This window comes from Dreissena polymorpha, chromosome 11 (assembly GCF_020536995.1).
Source record: "Dreissena polymorpha isolate Duluth1 chromosome 11, UMN_Dpol_1.0, whole genome shotgun sequence".
Taxonomy (NCBI): domain Eukaryota; kingdom Metazoa; phylum Mollusca; class Bivalvia; order Myida; family Dreissenidae; genus Dreissena; species Dreissena polymorpha.
The window spans coordinates 35,839,553-35,861,616 of NC_068365.1; the positions used below are offsets into that span (position 1 = coordinate 35,839,553).

The 22,064-nt window shown below is 37.4% G+C and overlaps 1 protein-coding gene across 4 annotated transcripts in view; it reads right to left on the reverse strand.

The window, feature by feature from the left end:
• LOC127850513 (uncharacterized) overlaps window positions 1-22,064 on the reverse strand; it is a 99,923-nt gene that overhangs the window by 49,851 nt on the left and 28,008 nt on the right. For 2 of the 4 annotated variants that reach the window (XR_008035330.1, XM_052383599.1), the window contains exons 2-6: window positions 19,845-19,988; window positions 17,639-17,743; window positions 16,336-16,388; window positions 4,922-4,968; window positions 4,137-4,172 (exon numbers count right to left, since the gene is read on the reverse strand). Coding sequence is in view for 3 of the 4 variants with exons in the window: in XM_052383599.1 (XP_052239559.1) it covers window positions 4,137-4,172; window positions 4,922-4,968; window positions 16,336-16,388; window positions 17,639-17,743; window positions 19,845-19,988 (385 nt within the window). In the remaining variant the exon portion in view is untranslated. The remainder of the gene's footprint in view (window positions 1-4,136; window positions 4,173-4,921; window positions 4,969-16,335; window positions 16,389-17,638; window positions 17,744-19,844; window positions 19,989-22,064) is intronic. The other 2 variants (XM_052383601.1, XM_052383600.1) reach the window with 2 other exon arrangements.

The window sequence follows — 22,064 nt, forward strand, 5'->3', positions numbered from 1 at the left end:
GAATGGAAGAAGATTTAGATGAAGAGGTGGCAAACATGTAATGAATAAGTTATGTTTCTTGATTATAATTATAAGTAAACCATTTCATTGAGATGATGGATAATGCAAAATCATATACCTTACACCATTCTGACAACTGATTGACATGGTCATGCCAGTGATGTTAGAAGAAGAATTAGATGAAGAGGTGGCAAACATGTTATAAACAAACAAGTTAGTTCAATTGTTATCTCTGTGATTGATATATATACACCCATAAAGATTCATGTTGATTATCTTATATAGTTTCTGAATTATGGCCTTTCTAAAATTTTGTGACAAATGGTCACGGACAGACTGACGGACAAAGCCAATTCAATTTTTTTCCGCCTTTGGCATGGGATAATAAGTGTGGTTTTCTTTGAACTTTGACCTAGATATCATTTAGACACAACTTCTGACCAAATTTGGTGAAGATCGGATTAAAACTACTTCAATTAGAGAGCAGATACCATGCTAAATCCTTGAAATGCACTAAGTGACCCCGTGACCTAGTTTTTGACCCGGCATGACCTATATTCGATCTTGACCTAGATATTGTCTAGATAAACTTCTGACCAAGTTTGGTGAAGATCGGATGAAAACTATTTGAATTAGTGAGCGGACACTGCTGTGGACGCCCCCGCCTGTCCACCGCCTGCCCGCCGCCCGCCAAGGGTGAAACTAGAATAAGTCTCATTTTGAAAAAACAGGCGTATAAGAAGAGAACATGTGCAAAGGAACACTTTAATGTTTAAAATCTGAAAATTACATATTTACTAGCAAGAAAAGTTACAATGATAAATCTATGGCCCTTGTTTCTTACAGGATTTCTGCCTTCTGACTTAATATGGGCTGCATCCTGCTTATCAGTCTTTTAATACTACCATATTATAGGCAGTATATAGGCAGGCAATCATAGCTCCAGACCTGACTGCCCATAAAGATTTGTGCAGTCTTGTCAGTTATAGCTACCCTGTATGCTAGTGAGACCACGAAGCCTTTCATGACTTCATATGGACATGGTAGCTGACCTGGCCTGAGACTGGGGGAATACACAGACTGGTCTGCTGGAGCTACCCTTGACGCATATGGCATAAGACCCATTTTGCAGGACACAGATCATCTACGGCTACACCACCAACATAAGCTAAGAGCAACAAGCAACATCGCAAACACCACAGTTGGAAGTAATAACTTATTGGGTTTTGTCGTGCTTCCAGGACAATGTAGCTTAGAAATTAGATTTCCAGAAAAAATACTGTCACATGTTAAAAGCTTTGGAATAAATGGTCCATTATTACATTCTGGAAAACAGAAAAATTAAGAAGTGTGATATAAACTGAATTGCTGTACTTAACTTGTTATTGCTATGCCTACACAGAGGTGAAGCAAGCTTTAAAGTACATTAGGAAGAATAGTCATCATAAACAAGTTGTAGTTTCTATGAGGAATTGAATTTGCCTTCATTCATGGTATTACAATGATCTATTTAAGGTAACATTACAAAACATGCAAGGGTTTCTTGCAAAAGCAGAGCAACATTTAGGAAACAGCACATTGCAAAGCAGGCAGCTCAAATCTCTTACGAAGGTAGTTATGTGGATATATATTTGGTGACAATTGGTCTACAGCCCTTTTCAAACTAATCATTATTATATTTGTTAAATGCGAAGATTGCAGGTAATTTTATTGCCCAAAGTATAAATCCACAACCCGGTATTTCTGTTGAGTATTACATGTATATATATTTGTTTATTACACGATATTGCGAAATTCCAATACCTAAGACAGTCCAGTGGAAGAGTATTTGATAAACTATTCATTTCCGCCCTAACTACTACCCCCCCACCCCCCCTACCCCCCCCCTACCCCCCCCCACCCCAATCCCCCAAAATAACAACTAAAATTCCTGCAAATGCAATCAACATTTCATTATGGAATTATGGAACATAACAAAAAAAATCTTAACAACAAAACAGTTACAGCTAAGGTTCTATGTTCTAGGTTTAATATTATTAAATTATCAAGACCCTGGTATTTTCTTAATGCAAACATTTTTCTATTCCAGGGCTTTCCACAGGCCATTTAACGATCCTTCGCCGGGGCGCTTGAATTTCGAAATCATAGTCCCCGGGGCGCTTGCAATTTTCCAATCAGTGTATTTTTCAGTAAAAGAAAGTGGAGATTGTAAAAAAAAATCAAGGTTTCTCTATCAGTGTATCAATATTCCCTGTTTTAAAAGAGCATTCGGTACCTACTTTCACAAGTAATCGCCATAAACACCACATGGGGTAATGGATAATCCACTGATAAGACGCGCGTATCGATTATTCTAGCAACATTTCACAGTCATTTAAATCCTGACAAGGATGTAGGTAACTTTCCAGACTTTAAACTGTGATGTTCATCATCCAATCGGTTACGCGAATGCTTATGAGGGCGGGGTTAACTATCGACCATTATTTTTAATTGACGTTGGGCACGAAAAAAAGTTTATCGCAGCTTGATTAGCAAGAAGTTGTACCATTTACGTAATATAAAACAGGTAACTAGTACAGTACAGTACATTAAAGACGGTTTCGGGCATCATCATCACACCTTTTTACTGTAAACAAGTGTTACCTATGACTCATAATTAATACGAGAAATTAATTGCAAGTGGTAAACAATAAATTACTTATAACGAGTAAGTTGTGAAAATAACTCCCGGTTACATAACAATTTAATTCCAGTACATGTATATTTCATCATGTCCATTAATAGAACTGATTCACCTCGTTTTTATGACATTTATTCGACACATAATGCGCTTTAACAAATTTTCGTTGCATTTATTACGCACACTTCTAAACGTTTCGTCGGATAATCGATACTTAGAAGACTGATGATGGCAACCGGCCGTAATCCTCGTGGACAACGTGAATTTCATGCATAATTCCGTCAAAACATTTATTCGACATGTAAAGTGTTTAAACAAATTATCGTTGAATTCATAACGCAACTGTTAATATTTGTTAATTTTGTTAATATTTGTTGAAATCTAAAATGGGAATAATTAAATGTGTTATCCGAAACCCATTCCCGTAAGTTGATGTTAACGCGTTTTTAATCCGAAACACACTTCCCAATGTAAATGTTACCGCAACGTTAAAATATTCTTGCTTCAAATTAGCAGTGCAAATTTATTGTGTTGAATCTTTTTCTCAATTAAAAAGAGCGCGAAAATTATGCAGTATGTACAATGTCGCGTGCATGTATTGAGTGTTTTAACAAGCACACAACACGTCAGGGGATTGACGCATGTTCAGAGGCAAGATTTCATCAAATCTTTAAATAGTCACTTAAAATGTATTTGATACTATAGAAACATGGCAATGTTTGTTTTAAAGAAATAATTGAAAGCTTTTATCGTAAATATTTACCACAAAGTGAATTATAAAAACGGAATAAACGGGATTCTCAGGTAATAAATAGAAACTTGAAAAGTAGTAAGTATACAGTAATAGAGTCGGCTTGAAACAGATGTATTGGGGAATCGTTCGAGTCGGGATTTTACTATCTGTGCGGGAAAGTTTTAAAACAATTAAACAATATAAAAAATTATATATATTTTTAAATGACTGGGGGATTTTCTTGATGAGTCATAGCGCACCAAATGACGTCTTTTGACGCTGTTTTTCTTTGAGTTATAACGCACCACAGAACGTGAATTGACACTTTGAATTTTAAAAAAATTCAACGTCGGGAGGGGACACCCCTCCCGAACCGCCCATATCAGCCCCGGGGCGCCTGACAAAAATCATGTGGAAAGCACTGTATTCTTATGCTTTTAATAACAGAAATAAAGGCACATCAAAGAATGAAGTAATTATTTGCAGTAGCAAGAAAAACAACTCAAAATATTAATGGATCACATATTGTCCTTTACAGTAAAGCTCTGCTAATAAAGCTTCAAAAAAAGGGAACTGTCATGGCATATAAGGGTGTGTTAAAAAAGGTTGCCAGGAGTTTACAGCACATTTGGGTGAGTTAAGATTTGCTTGACATTGTTTTAAGCACATACATGTGATACAAGATTCAGTTGTCATGTCTTAAGCGCATAAAATGTAAGTTACCTTTTGCCTTTTTCTTTGGGAATACACAACACATGCCTAAATAAAATATAGCACGACAGAGTTACAAACACAGTTATATAGTTTTAAATAACAAACAAGATAATTCAAGTGAACAGAACTAAGGATAGGATTCTAAATAATTGTGGCAATATGAATGCACTAAACTCAATCATAATCATTCGCAAGAGTTGCAGCCAGGTGCATGTAACGATTTATTGAATACATGTATGTTATCATTATCATTGATCAAATATTGCGTAATTTATCAAATGTTCAGTCATTCATAGTTTATCAAAAGTATAGTAATTTATCGAACATCTAGTCCTGTATCAATTTTCCTACAATATGAGTGCAAACACTGTGTCAAATTTCTAATAGAAAATGCACTAACATGAATTTGAATAACTCAAATAATAGTATTACAAGTATACTGTAAGTTTTAACAAGCGTGAAACATATTAATAAGTTGTTTCTTGATTTTGATTTGTTATATTGTCCTCATGAATATTCAAAATCTGCAAAATGTTGCCCAAAGTAAAGAATTGCATGTTTCACAGAACTATTTATATAATAATGCAAATACATCAAGCATAAAATTCTACCTTTAATCCTTTTAAATGTAAAAAAGAGGAATATTATGAAATACAACAAATAAGCCTCAACCTGGGTAAACTGGGTATATGTATGTGCATAGTTTCAGCATTTCAGGTTGCTATGACAACATGATACGCACATGCGATAAACCCCATTTTCCCAGAGTGAGGCTCTAATATTGAAATACATACCAGTGTCCAGGGAGACATAGTTTGCGTGACTCGGACTGTCTTGGTATCTGCAAAAAAGCAACAAAATGTTTGACAAAACAGATACAAAATGACAATCCTTAATGCATATGCATAACGTGTTGTCCAAGATTGACCTGCGATGTCTGCACAGGCTAATCTTGAATGACACTTTCTGCTCTTAGGTTGTTTTACTTTGTTTTATTATGCCCCCCTTCGAAGAAGAGGGGGTATATTGCTTTGCTCATGTCGGTCGGTCTGTCGGTCGGTCTGTCGGTCCGTCCACCAGGTGGTTGTCAGACGATAACTCAAGAACGCTTGGGCCTAGGATCATGAAACTTCATAGGTACATTGATCATGACTCGCAGATGACCCCTATTGATTTTGGGGTCACTAGGTCAAAGGTCAAGGTCACGGTGACCCAAAATAGTAAAATGGTTTTTGAATGATAACTCAAGAACGCATACGCCTAGGATCATGAAACTTCATGGGTAGATTGATCATGACTCGCAGTTGACCCCTATTGATTTTGAGGTCACTAGGTCAAAGGTCAAGGTCACGGTGACCCGAAATAGTAAAATGGTTTCCGGATGATAACTCAAGAATGCATATGCCTAGGATCATGAAACTTCATGGGTAGATTGATCATGACTCGCAGATGACCCCTATTGATTTTGAGGTCACTAGGTCAAGGGTCAAGGTCACGGTGACACTAAATAGTAAAATGGTTTCCGGATGATAACTCAAGAACGCATATGCCTAGGATCATGAAACTTCACAGGTAGATTGATCATGACTCGCAGATGACCCTATTGATTTTGAGGTCACAAGGTCAAAAGTCAAGGTCACGGTGACCCGAAATAGTAAAATGATTTTCGGATGATAACTCAAGAACGCTTTTGCCTAGGATCATGACACTTCATAGGTACATTGATTGTGACTCACAGATGACCCCTATTGATTTTCAGGTCACTTGGTCAAAGGTCAAGGTCACAGTGACAAAAAACGTATTCACACAATGGCTGCCACTACAACGGACAGCCCATATGGGGGGCATGCATGTTTTACAAACAGCCCTTGTTTAAGTTTAATTGTCTTGAACATACAGCAGGGGCAAACCTTAAGAAAATATTTCAATGTCTGGAATGTTATACCTCAGCATCTCATGATATGTGTAGAATTCAAATGTGTATAGAACAAATATACCAAACATTTTACTCCAAAAACTAGTTGAAGAGCTCCGCAGTCGGAGACAGATGCCCCCCCCCCCCCCCAAAAAAGGCCTTGACACAGGATTTTTTCCAACAAAGCTGACCTTAAGAGTTAATCTAAAGCATTTCTGTTGCAAGCAACACACCCTTAAGTCATATAATGACCGAAGGCTTATCCATCTGACAATGTATCAGGTGCCACGGCGGAGTCATTCATTATTTAGGTAGATGAGTTACCAATGGAAATTTAGCGAGGCCAATGTATCTGCCAAAAATCAGGCCGATCCATCAATCCGCTCATGAGTATTCAATCGGACATGATTTACACATTCAACGTCGCAGTAACTTTGATCATTGACTTAAATTTCAATAGGATTTATCTACTGTCCAACTAAATGCATCTGCAAAGTATGAGGCCCATCACTCAGTCCTTTGATGACATATTGAACAGAAACCAATTTACCACTTAATGTCACAGTGACCTTGACCTTTGAGCTAGTAACCCCAATTTATATAGGGGTCATCTAATGTCCAAGGCCAATGCACATGTGAAGTATCAAGCCAAATGGTCAATGCTTTAAAGAGTTATTGATCAGAAACGATTTTCACACTTATTGTGACAGTGACCTTGACCATTGACCTAGTGACCCGAATTTCAATAGGGGTAATCTACTGTCCAAGGCCAATGCACATGAGAAGTATCAAGCCAATGGGTGAATCAGTTGACGAGTTATTGATCGGAAATGTCTTCACACTTAGTGTGACAGTGACCTTGACCTTTGACCTAGTGACCCCAATTTCAATAGGAGCCATCTACTGTCCAAGGCCAATACACATGGGAAGTATCAAGCCAATTGGTCAATCCATTCACAAGTTATTGATCAGAAATTAACTGGTCTTCCGACAGACCGACCCACTTCCAGCAAAACAGTATACCCCCTCTTATTCAAAGGGTGGCATACAAATGATTAAAACTGGGATCACCACCTTGATACGTCAATGAAGCCTGTTTGACGGCTGACAAAACCTCAAAACTAAATTTTGTATACATGTATTTATCCATTTATAAATAAATTGCCTACATGTTCATGTAACACTGTTAATGTCTCCCACTTGCAACACAGCCAACATTATCAAGGAGCAATAGTACTTGTATAGAAACAAATAATACACAAATGTAATGCACAACAATCTATTAGCAGCTAAAAAAAAACAGCCACCATAAACTAAATCATTACATACATTGCAAAAGACTCCAAATGCTGATGATTATTTTATAATTTCACAGATATCACATTAAATAAAATTGAAACCTCAAGAAAACACAAGTCTAATCTAAGACATCCCCTTGTGATTATTATTTTTATCATTCTGTCTAGTAACGCCTCAGTCTGTCTTGCTTCCAATCTCTCTCCCAGACACAGAATAATTGCCTCTGTCACAACAAACAGGCAGTCAGAGCCAGAGGAAAATCCATAGCAAACAACAGCAAATTAAGAAAACATAACACACATTAAAAGAAGTTAAAGAAGTTCCAGGAGATGATTAATAATATACATTATATTAACAGTAAAATCATTTTCATTGTGTGATGTGAAATAAAATAATCTAGAGAAAAAAGTTAATAGAAACACAGATAAACAAGAGGGCCTGAAAGGCCCAAAGTCCCTCACCTGAGATTCAAAGGAACTGACCTGTTCTGTGCAGCCCAATATGTCATTAGAACAAAATGTTCTTACCAACTTCCATGACTAGTGAACACCTTGGCAGCCACGTTTTTCAACAGACCAGAACCATTTTCATACACATCCAAGATATCATTTGAACAAATATACTGACAAAGTTTCATAAAGATTCATAAGTCCATATAAGGAAAAATACCCCGCCCACTGGTGGCCATGTTTTTCAAGCAACTGGAACCATTTTCAAAGTTGTCCAAGATATCATTGGGACAAATCTTCTGACAAAGATTCATGATGATCGAACAATAAATATGGCATCTAGAGTGTCAACAGGGTTTTACTATAGCTATATATGGAAAAATGCCATGCCCCCTTGGCAGCCATGTTTTTCCACAAACCAGAACCTTTTTCAAACTCATCCAAAATATCATTGGGACAAATCGCTTGACCAAGTTTCATGAACATCAGACAATAAATGTGGCCTCTAGAGTGTTAATAAGGTTTTACTAAAGCAATATATAGCCATATTAGGAAAAATTCCCCGCCCCCTGGTGGCCATGTTTTTAAAGCAACCAAAACCATTTTCGAACGCATCCAAGATATCATTGAGACAAGTCTTCTGACCAAGTTTCATCAAGATCGGAAAATAAATGTGGCCTCTAGAGTGTTAACAAGGTTTTACTATAGCCATATACGGAAAAATCCCCCGCCCCCTGGCGGCCATGTTTTTTAACGAACCGGCATCATTTTTGAACAGGATATATTATTCTGATGAATCTTCTGACCAAGTTTCATGAAGATCGGATAATAAATGTGGCCTCTAGAGTGTTAACAAGATTTTACTATAGCCATATATAGCCATATAAGGAAAAATGCCCCGCCCCTTGGCAGCCATGTTTGTCAAGCAAAAGTAACCATTTTCGAACTCATTCAAGATATCATTGAGACCAATCTTCTGACCAATTTTCATGAAGATTGGACAATAAATGTGGCGTCTAGAGTGTTAACAAGGTTTTACAATAGCCATATATAGCCTTTTAAGGAAAAATGCTCCGCCCCTTGGCAGCCATTTTTTTGCAAGCAAATGTAACCATTTTCGAACTCATCCAAGATATCATTGAGACCAATCTTCTGACCAAATTTCATGAAGATTGGACAATAAATGTGGCCTCTATAGTGTTAACAAGGTTTTAACAAGGGATTTAACTACCAGTATTAGAAAGTATGTACAGGTTATCTTTCTTTAACATTAGACTGTTCACATATTTTCACTATATACATATAGAGAAAACTGTCCCACCCCCTGGCGGCAATGTTTTTCCATCATGAACATTTTCGAACTCGTCCAAGATATCTATAAAATTGATGTTTAGAAAAAAAATAATGATGATTAGGCAAAAAATGTGACTTCTAGAGTGTTCACAAGCTTTTTTTACTATATAAATATAAGGAAAATGCCCCCCCCCCTGACATCCATGCTTTTTTACCGATCCAAACCATTTTCGAACTCAACCGTCATATCTAGAAAACACATGTTCTGACCAAATTTCGTGAAGATTGGACCAAAAATGTGACTTCTAAACTGTTTACATGTTTTCACTATATACATATTGAGAAAACTGCCCCGCCCTCTGGCGGCCATGTTTTTTCACGGATCTGGACCATTTTCGAACTCGTCCGAGATATCAATGAAACCAATGTTTTGACCAAGTTTCATGATGATTGGGCAAAAATTGTGACTTCTTGAGTGTTCACAAGGTTTCTCTATAGCCATATAAGGAATACTGCCCCGCCCACCGGCGGCCATGTTTTTCAACGGACCGGAACCATTTTTTAAATCAACCAACATATCATTTAGACAAATATTTTGAAAAAGTTACATGAAGATTGGGCATCAAATGTGACTTCTACAGTGTTCACAAGGTTTTTATTTTTTTGACCTAGTGACCTAGTTTTTGACCCAGCATGACCCAGTTTCGAACTCAGCCGAGGTATCTAAATAAAGGTTAATTTAAGTTCAAACCTATTTATTCAATCTCCACTACAGCAAAAGTATCAGGCTTAAAGAAGCGCTATCGTTTATGTTTCCTGGGTTGAACGAGTACTAGGTGTCTTTGGGGGAGATCTAAAGAATTCTACAATAGTGGGGATCGAACCTGAGACATCCCAGTTGCTAGGGAGACACCATATCCAATATGCAACATTAAATGGACATATACAAAGTTTTTTCACCAAACAAACATTACATACAACTATTTATAAGCTCGACCACAATGACCATCTCAATAAAACTAAATGTGCAGTGTATTATCCTTAACCCTTTCCCACTCAGAAGCAAAGTGAAAATGGCTATGTGTAACTCGCAGTCTGTTCAGGTTTTATGCTGTTTGCTGCTCATCAATATAAACGTTTTGGATAAAACAGTCTTTAAAACTTGAATAATAAGAAAGGACTTAAATTAAATTGCATTTTCAAGGGACTTAAAATGCGTCAAAATGCGTTTCTAAGAGGGTTAAAACATGTTTACAAGCAAATAATTCTTCTCCCTAAGAGAATAACAGTTACTCATGTACACAAGAACACTTTCAAGCAAAGCATGAAAAATACATTATTGATTAATCACTGAATGGTTGCAGACAGTAAGGGCATCATTTCTGACAACTGCAGACAGAATATCATCTCTATTCCATGACACAATCTACAGCTTCTCAATTATTGATGGGCAGTAAATTTATTTAATTTGTTATGGCTGTGTGAAAGAACTTCACCTTCAGGAGCAATAGTCCAAGAAAATTCAAAGTTCAAATTTTAAAGCTCATACAAGTTAAATGTTATGATACCAAAATGCTCAAACTATATTGAAGTAAAAATAAATGAAACCTTCATGATACAATGTAAATATGTCACTTTCAAGCAAATGCCATTTAAATGCCAGATACATGTGCATGTGTTGACTGATCTGGGGGCTTAAATGCTTGTATTGTTTGCACATAATAAAAGAAAACATTTAAAAAATTAGGTTCAAATGTAATTACTAAAATTTATTTTACAAAGCACAATGTTGCTGACCCCATGAAAATTTTACTGGTGTGTCCACATTTTACTACTACGCCATACGATACACATGCACTATTACAAAAGCCAGAACTGTATTTGTCAACATGCACCATTAAACAAGATTGCATATTCAAACTTTATTTTAAAAGTGAAACAAAATTTCAGAATATTCATTCTGCTGAGGTTTTTTTCACATATGCGCCTATTTGTTATGTTTACTAAATGTATTTCTCTTTTCCGCACTGTTTCTCTATCAGCTCCATCTTGCAATTTCAGGGCAAAATTTTAGAATTACAAAAAAACATAGAAGTATGGCAAAACCATACTCTAGCTAGTTGAAGGATGAGAGAACACATTTGTAGCAAACAGCTGAGTTCTTACATCTTCCAACATCTAGACAAACAGGTTAACATGGTTACCTGAGATATTGGCACCAGGTGTTGCACTCAAGTTGATTGCACCCATGATTAGCCTTTATATTGTGTGGAGTTTGTTTTTTTTTAAATCACTTTTTAGTATGGTGAATTATTAGGGTGCCTTACAACAAATTGTGAAACCTTTTGCATATTATCTATAATATGCAACATAGGCATTGTCAGCACTCACTTTTTTCTTGATTAAGCTGACCATTGCATATGAAACAAGCAAATTCGTTGAATTGATATCCCCCGCCAATATGCTTCTGGACACAAAAGTGTTATACATATGTATTTGACACTCAAAAATGCATTTTTTCAAGATACAAAGGGCCATAACTCCATTATTAACAGATGGTGTACAATGCCATTTGTCGTGCATCATCCTCTTATCCATATATACATGTATACTCATACTAAGTTTCAATTAAATCCGCCAAAGCACTTCCAAGATATGGCTCCCGACACACAAAAAATGCATTTTTTCAAGATACAAAGGGCCATAACTCCGTTATTAACAGATGGTGTACAATGCCATTTGGCGTGCATCATCCTCTTATCCATATATATACTCATACTATGATTTCAATGAAATCCGCCAAAGCACTTCCAAGATATGGCTCCGGACAGACGGAAAGACGGAAGGACGGACGGACAACGCCAAAACAATATCCGTCCGCCTATGGCGGGGGATAATAAAGTTTGTTTATTAAAGTGTCAAATTAAGTCCAAAATTGTACTCAGAAGGGGCATTTTATAATTTTGGATATAGCCGTCCCTTTGTGTACCTCTTACATAAAAGACCTGAACAGTTATATTGCGATATAGACCCTTGGATCAATCCTTGATGTAGTAATGCTGAATGGCTAAAATAATGGATTAGTTTGTCCCAGAGAACCTTTATGAAAACCAAAGTTCAAGTTTAAAATGCACATTAAATGCCCAAAATTACCTTGTATATGTGAAGAATGTGTTTTTTACGCCATATTATGTATTTTAATGCTATTCCACTTTGAATTTACAAAAACACACTAATATGCTCTGTCTAACAATATTTTTTTTTTAATCCAATAGTTAAGCCCCAGTGCCATATGAGCAAGGATGGACAGTGCAGTCCCGGATCGTCCCAAATGATCAGTGGATGCATGACAAAGACATGTATAAATATATGGCAGCAATACGGACGAAACACGATTTACCATCAGATAGACAATTTTTTCTTAGGTAGATATTGCAGGTATGATTCCAAATTCATCCAAAATTTTGTGAGTAAGCAAATAATTTACGTAGGATTGCTGGGACACACTCCAGGTACTCACATGATGCACAACTTAATTAATATTGACAACACACGATGATTCCATCAATCTGCAATTGGATCTCAAAGGTGTATCCTGTTATTTTGAGTACACAGCTAAAAAGCTAAATGCCTGCAAAAATAAAATGTTCTGTAAAAGTTGGCCTTCCAGTTCCCAAACGAGCGTTAAGGGCATCATCCGCTGCACATGAAGAACAGCGGAAACAAGAAGAAACAAGCTCAAGGTCCAGATCAATATCTACATGCAACAGCACCACACAGAAACTCGCGCTAAAAAGAAAAGGAAGACGTTCATTGCCCTTTCAGGAGAACAGGGGGTCGACATGGCCAATTTGTTAAAAGGGAACTCTATGTTGTACATGAGGAGCAAGAAGAAATAAACAAAAATTGCAAAGAAGACAGACCTCTTGAATTCAAACACAGCAGAGCCTTATGTTGAAGACCTGGTACGTGAGCGTCAAGACTGTTAGACAAGAAGTGAGGCTTGGTGACAAAAGATATGGCTGCACTTTCTAATGCAGAACTTTTATTCCTGGTGTTTCATTTAGCAAGAGGGAAGGGTTGATCAGCATTTAGTGTGAGTATAAATTTATATTACTGATGTGATTTTTGAAAGGGGTGTGCAGTAAACAAAGTGATATATGGTAAGTTGACATGTAACTTTTGTATTGCCTATATAACATGCCAAAACTAAAAATATAGTTAGGTGTGTTTAGCAGGAAAGCAATCAATACCCTCAATTAAATTAGGTACAGGGTAGGCAACCAACAATGTCAGAACATCAAAGTCTACAGAATGTATTCATAGTCATGTGATTAGTAAAGGTATCTTTTTTAAAGCACACACAACTTATATGGGCCTTGCTGTGGGAAAAGAGGGCTAAACACATTTGCATTAAGTTTTGTCACAGATTAACCTGTTCAGTCCACAAAGAATAATCAGAGAAGACACTTTCAGGCTAGAAAGGATTTTTGTATAGAAGAGACTTCCTTTAAACGCAAAACTTTCCTTAAAGCAAAAAGTGTCGTTTCTGGTTAGCCTGTGCTGAGATTGCACAAGCTAATATGGGACCACATTTCTGCACATGCTTTTCATCCAGTTTTCCCACAACAGCGGCTCATATGGTATAGCAGCTGGCAAAGTCAATCATCTTTACTGTCAGTTACCAGTACCAGTATCTCTTGTGGCAGTTGTCTTACAGTTTCATTTGGATAATGTGTAGAATTAGACGCTATTCAATACAGCCATAGTAAAAAGGGGTTGACTGAAAGATCAAATGCACAATAATATTTTTCTATTTTTCACCCTCTTATCAAAAAAGGTTAAAGGCAGATTTTGTATTTTCTCCTAAAATATTTTAAGGTAAGAGTAAAAATTAAGATTTAGAACATAATAAACATACATTATATTTGAAGTTATGAAGTTATGCAATTGGATCTGAAAAGAAATACAGGTGTTTTCAGCAATTTATGGACAGATATGATCAAATAAACATAAAATTTCAAGTTAATGTACCATACATGACAGCCACTGTAACAGCAATTTGAGTTTCAATGCCCACATAAATACCCAATACAAATTTATTTCTCTATATGACTGAAATATCTTATTTTCAGTAAAACTATAAAATAATATTCACGGACTGGAGCAATGAACTTTTCCCATGCTCCGGTTACAAGGCAATAAGCATCAGATGAGTCAGCAAACATGTTTATGCAGGGGAAGCCCTAAGGTTTACAGATAATGTGTTATTTAATGTTGTTTCTTTTGTACCAAATTACATTACTTTGGGTTCAACAACACTCTGAAGAATCCACTAGGCATGTTAAAGGTGCTTTGGTGTGATAAAATGACATTTTTATAGTTCATAAAAGTAGCAAGGTGTAATTTGCCAGATAATGTATGTTACTGGAATCTACCATCATGTAAGAAAAAAAAGAACCAGCAAAAGATAACAAAAGAGTAGCCCGATATTTTCAACCACAAGCTATTAATTATGTTTGTTAAGATAATCATGCACTGAGTACTGCAAGGGTTCAAGCATACAATAAACCTGCCTGTCTTGTTAATTAAAGGCAATATAAAATAATCTTCTCTGATAATGAAATTCTGTACATGAATGATACCTAAAAGAGATATAGATACCCTGTTTGTGTGTTTTTTGCTGATTTCAACAGAAGTTCAGTGATACTGTGGCAGTCAGTTAACATACACTCGGTAAGCTATTTTATCACTACTAAGTTCACAAACTTATGCCAGATACTGACAGTTGCCATGCTTGAGTCAGATGTTGGGGGTTGAATGGCCAAAGAAATAATTTGATAATCAATAACAAAACAAGTAATGTGACCATCATTGGAATAGTACTCTTGCGCTCCACTAACTGAGCTTGAGGATCCTAGCCAGTCTGTTAAAGTACGATGAAAGTTATTACTGTTTTACAACAGAATGAATTGAAATAATATAAAACTACATTTAAAATTCACAAAAGTCTCATAACAAAGAAACCAGAATAAACTTAAACAAGAGGGCCTGAAAGGCCCAAAGTCGCTCACCTGAGGTAACAAGATATTATTGGGACAAATCTTCTGACCAAGTTTCATGAAGATGGAAAATAAATGTGGCCTCTAGAGTGTTAACAAGGTTTTTATAGCCATATAAGGAAAAATGCCCCGCCCCCTGGCAGCCATGTTTTTCAACCAACCGGCATCATTTTCGAACTCGTCCAAGATATTGTTGGGATGAATCTTCTGGCCAAGTTTTATGAAGATAAGACAATAAATGTGGCCTCTAGTGTTAACAAGATTTTACTATAACCATATATAGCCATATAAGGACAAATGCCCCGCCCCTTGGTAGCCATGTTATTCAAGCAAACGTAACCATTTTCAAACTCATGCAAGATATCAATGAAACCAATCTTCTGACCAAATTTCATGAAGATTGGACAATAAATGTGACCTCTAGAGTGTTAACAAGGCAAATGTTGACGCCGCACAACAGACAACGGACAACGGACAAAAAGCGATCACAAAAGCTCTACATGAGCACGTTGAGCTAAAAAGAAACACCCATTTAGACATTAACAACTGATTTCTTTCCATTAAATCATGGATAGTTCAACTAATTAATATGTCTGAGCGTGTAATTAGACAGTAGCTACAAGTCTTAACCTGCCCCCCACACGTAATGCACAAGAGTGACTTCTTAATTATCCAATTAACCTTACTTGTACAAAATAAATTGGGATAGATACCAGCCAACAGGTACTGAATAGCTCAGAACGAAATGAAGCAGATTTCCTTTGTGTCTTGCATAATTAGCTCAAACTTAAGTGAACATATGTACATGTATGTTTCTTGTATGGGGATGACGTTTATGCATCTTAGCTAAAATTGTACTTGTTAGCAAGAGTAAAGTCCCAAATATAATGCATCGATAAATAGCCTACCAAAAGTGAATAAATATGGGTCATTTTTCTATAAACATTATAATTATTTTCCTAGTCCAAAGTTTCAACCTTATTTTTTGAGGTTGACACCATCACAAGCCTAAGACTTATTTAGGCATTTTTAAGTCTGTATTCTAAATAGACCAAGTACTTAGTGCCTCAGGAGATATTTAGAACACTCCCAACATGGGGATCAAACTCCTCCAGATCACAAAGCTTACATTACATTCAGTGACGCACCACTAGCCAGTACCATTTTCTTGTCTTGGGTACTGCCCTTACCGTGTTTGGATGCTGTGCAGCTGCCCATATCTGTCCATGTGACTCATCTCAGGCTGAAATATACAAGATACAAAATCGTAAGCCAGGTACATGCAGTAGGATGACATTCATGTGTCACTTCTTATATGCCTTGCTGCACAGCATTTGATATTGACCCATTAGAGTAACAACCTAAGAATGGGGAGGTTTGGGATTCTATTGACCACTGGCCAGCTGTAAATCAAACACACTGATCAGCCATTCAGATACTGTATGCCACATTGGTGCAAAAACCATGTACCTTCTTATTTTAATGTCACAGGGTATCTTTTTGCGACCAAGGGAGCTGTGTGTATACTGTAAACGTATAGAAATTTGTCGGTATGAAATTTCGTGGTTTAATGAAAAACAACTAATTTGTTGACACGTAATTTCATGGATTTCAAATTTTCGGGGAAGACTGACCGTCATAATAATTAAACATTTATTAAAACAACCAGATCAATAACGAAGCATAATCTGCTAATCTGTGTTGACCGCAAGACTTGAGGTTAATGTGCACTGAAGCATGAAAGTGTTGCCGATAATTGTCGATAAGAGCGATAAAGCGGCGCACTTGTGGGTCCCTGCTCACTAATTGCCATCGATGTTGTTTTGACAATATTTGCACTTCTCAGCTCAAATGGTCCCATAGTAAAAACACTTAAGTAATAAGCTCCCCAAAATACATGTGTGAAAACCGTTGTCTCTTTAAAATTTAATTTGCGCATATTGACATATATGATAAATCTGCAAACTTTTAATTTAACGACGTCACGTAAAAGAAATGTGTTTTTCTCCACAATTGGTAATGCTATTTATTATATTTATTTACCATGCTTAATAAAACGTACATTGACGATAATGAATAAAAAAAGAAAAACGGATATATATAGTGTAATGTGACCTACTGAAGTGAAGTAACTATTACAAAAACAAATATCTCGGATAACTGACAACACAAGAAAATGTTGGAAATGACATTCGGAAATGACCGATTTCAGATTAAAAATGTATAAATAATCGTTGGTACTTGAATTCGTGGTTCAGTTGACCAACGAATTCCACGAAGATTCGTACCACACGAAATTTAATGGTTTTACAGTATATCTATCAATTTGACCACTTAAGAGTCATGGAATAAGTGCAATATGAAAGAAAACTAAGTGGGTGGGGAAATTGATTACTAGTATTTGGCGACTGGTCGATACCAATTTATGCCATAGATTTACCTACTTAGATATAATACAGATGTGGATATTTTTTAGAATACACAAGGACTTACTGGTGGTACAGAGGGTATGGGAGGTGGTCCAGTCCGAGGGGATCCTGCATACTGCGTGGATAGGTAGTAGGGGTCCTCCATCGCAGACGAGGTCATGGAGCCAGGCTGAAAGCAGGGGAATTCAGGGTGAATGATGCATTGTAGCAGGGCTTTTGTTATTCTATAACTGTAGCTGAATAAACCCTAAAACTTTCAGACATTACATGTACCTTTAATTTCATTTAGATTTCCTCCCAAAATGAAATTTACCCCTAAATATTTCTTTCTCTTATTTTTTACATCACAGAAAAGTTATGCAACATTTGGTTTTAAGACATGTTTTTTCCCGTTATTGAAGGCTCTGATACTTAATTTTACATAATACAAAATAAATTCATAATAGCTTCAATGCACCATGAACACAAGAACATAAACAAATTAAAGATTTTTTTACCAACTCACAGGTATGTTTAAGTACCCACTACATCAAAGAAACTATTAACGGGCCAAGTTTATTCAGTCTTATCAAATTCTAGACTAATGACTACGCCAATTTTCCTTTTTAAATTTGACTACTAAAATCATTGGACAATCATTTGCTATTATCAAACCCTAATGAGTACACTGATCTTTTCTTTTATGTCTGACAACCCTACAAATCACCACATTTATCACCCTACCTTGGGATTCAGTCATCCATCAATTTAACCTTTCCCAAGCTGTCACCATCTTTAAATCCCCAAGGGTGTAATTTGCCATGTGCATGTGTAAACTAATCGCCTGGGAAGGTGAATAAGGGGCTCTGACCTTTATCAACCCCTAGCTCAAGGTCCTCATTTCAGCCATTCATTAACATTGCTTCATCAATTGTGAGTTAGGGCATGTACAATTTATCATACAGAGAAGAAAAATCTCCTAATTTAGATTGCTTAAAAAATGCATCACCATTGCAGTTTTTGTTAGCCTTTGAGATCTGGATAAAGTTGCAGGTAATTTGCAGTCTTTTGAAACTTCAGCCAAGTGACATAACAAAACAAGCAAGACTTTGTTGATGATTACACCCTTTAAAGAATCAGAAGAGCTACATTAAGGCACTGCCATCAAAAGCAAGAAAATGTTAAAGGCCACCCTATATCTATCTGAGAATCTAAAGAAGCCCAAACAGACAATTAAAAAGTGAGCCTCACTCAAAGAAAACTGGGCATAATCCAAGGTTAGCATGTGCAGTCGACACAGGCTAATCAGATTCAGACACTTTCGGGCTTATATAAAAACAATTTTCGCAAAGAAAAGACTAATCAACCCTTAAACAAAATACACCACATAGACGGAGAAAGTTTTCCTTCATTAGCCTGTGCAGACTGCACATACCGAGTACATGCTAGACATCTGCACATACCGAGTACATGCTAGACATCTGCACATACTGAGTACACGCTAGACATCTGCACATACCGAGTACATGCTAGACATCTGCACATACTGAGTACACGCTAGACATCTGCACATACCGAGTACACGCTAGACATCTGCACATACCGAGTACATGCTAAACATCTGCACATACCGAGTACATGCTAGACATCTGCACATACCAAGTACATGCTAGACATCTGCACATACCACGTACACACAAGACATCTGCACATACCGAGTACATGCTAAACATCTGCACATACTGAGTACACGCTAGACATCTGCACATACCGAGTACATGCTAGACATCTGCACATACCGAGTACATGCTAGACATCTGCACATACCGAGTACATGCTAGACATCTGCACACACCGAGTACATGCTAGACATCTGCACATACCGAGTACATGCTACACATCTGCACATACAGAGTACATGCTAGACATCTGCACATACCGAGTACACGCTAGACATCTGCATATACCATGTACACGCTAGACATCTGCACATACCGAGTACACGCTAGACATCTCCACATACCGAGAACACGCTAGACATCTGCACATACCGAGAACACGCTAGATATTTGCACATACCGAGTACACGCTAGACATCTGCACATACCGAGTACACGCTAGACATCTGCACATACCGAGTACACAGGCACAGAGTCCTGTATTCTAGCTAGACATCTGCACATACCGAGTACACGCTAAACATCTGCACATACCGAGTACATGGACACCGAGTCCTGTATTCTAGCTAGACATCTGCACATACCGAGTACACGCTAGACATCTGCACATACCGAGTACACAGACACGGAGTCCTGTGTGACCTGCCACCAGCGTATGTCCTCCAGACGGTCCAACACGTCCTCAACGGGGGTAGACAAATCTGTCGCGTACTTGATGGCAAGGGCAGTAAGGCTGGACCAACATGGCGCAAGGTTCTACAATCAGACACAAAGGAAAATGGATGTGAGCTCTGATGTTATACAACAGGGTTTATTGCATTTGTGCACCGTGTCATCCTAGTTCAGCCTGTGCAGTCTGATAGGATACTTTCCGCTTGTATAGTCTTTATGTTTAAAGGTCGTCTCTTTTTTGAGGAAATCAAGTTAAGTTGGGAAGTGTCTTCCCTGATAAGTGGTTGCTGACTGCATGGAAGTGTCTTCCCTGATAAGTGGTTGCTGACTGCATGGAAGTGTCTTCCCTGATAAGTGGTTGCTGACTGCATGGAAGTGTCTTCCCTGATAAGTGGTTGCTGACTGCATGGAAGTGTCTTCCCTGATAAGTGGTTGCTGACTGCATGAAAGTGTCTTCCCTGATAAGTGGTTGCTGACTGCATGGAAGTGTCTTCCCTGATAAGTGGTTGCTGACTGCATGGAAGTGTCTTCCCTGATAAGTGGTTGCTGACTGCATGGAAGTGTCTTCCCTGATAAGTGGTTGCTGACTGCATGGAAGTGTCTTCCCTGATAAGTGGTTGCTGACTGCATGGAAGTGTCTTCCCTGATAAGTGGTTGCTGACTGCATGGAAGTGTCTTCCCTGATAAGTGGTTGCTGACTGCATGGAAGTGTCTTCCCTGATAAGTGGTTGCTGACTGCATGGAAGTGTCTTCCCTGATAAGTGGTTGCTGACTGCATGGAAGTGTCTTCCCTGATAAGTGGTTGCTGACTGCATGGAAGTGTCTTCCCTGATAAGTGGTTGCTGACTGCATGGAAGTGTCTTCCCTGATAAGTGGTTGCTGACTGCATGGAAGTGTCTTCCCTGATAAGTGGTTGCTGACTGCATGGAAGTGTCTTCCCTGATAAGTGGTTGCTGACTGCATGGAAGTGTCTTCCCTGATAAGTGGTTGCTGACTGCATGGAAGTGTCTTCCCTGATAAGTGGTTGCTGACTGCATGGAAGTGTCTTCCCTGATAAGTGGTTGCTGACTGCATGGAAGTGTCTTCCCTGATAAGTGGTTGCTGACTGCATGGAAGTGTCTTCCCTGATAAGTGGTTGCTGACTGCATGGAAGTGTCTTCCCTGATAAGTGGTTGCTGACTGCATGCGCCAATCTGAGATGACACTTGACGCACATGAATGCAACACTTTTTTTGCAAAGCTATTCTCATTAGAAATGTCATGTTGATAAGGGACTGAGATGACAAGGTCATAGCCTTAATAACTAAGCTATAACATGTAAGTTCAGGGATTATTGCACAATGTAGCACATGGATGCATTAATAGATAGCATCGATTAACTTGAAAACCCTGAACAAAACATATTGAACAAACAGAAAGACAGATTTAGCTATTTTCATCTCTATACTACCCAGAGATAGTATTATATGTAAGCATTGATACTAGTCAAACACTGTTATAAAATGTAATATAAAAAAAAGGATATTGTGACTTTTTGGAAAGGAAAATATGTGCCTTATAGATGCTAACAGAAACTTCAAATGTTTACAATGAATTTTGTTTAACATGTTCTGATGGAATATACTAGCCTTCAAAATTGATTCAAGCAAAAACATATGTTCCAAGACTTTAAATCTAGGTCTGTAAGATGGCATATTTTTAATGTGAAAAAATATCTGGCATTTGTAACAGCCTCTCAGAATGCAATATAATGTAGGCAACATGTGGGCTTTCAACAGAAAGGGTGTTTCATATGGCCAACTCATATGTCAATGCTTCCTTTACTAATTTATTATTTCAAACATTGTACAGGAAAATCAACATTTGATAATTTTGTGTAGCTAATATTTCATGCTTTGTTTTCATTTTCAATTGCTAGTATAGTATGTGCGCTGAATTTACTCTAATAACTGCTTTCATACTTTAGTTCAGCCAATGTATTTCAAGACAAAAACACAATCCCATTCAGCTGAAGGTCAAACCACATGAAATATGAACTGTAAGAAACTCACATAAAAATATCACATAAAAGCATAAAAAATTCATTCACTGTCTATTCAGCACTTAACTCATTAGCTCAGAAAACACATCCATAACCATAGAGGGTAATTGTTATTGCAC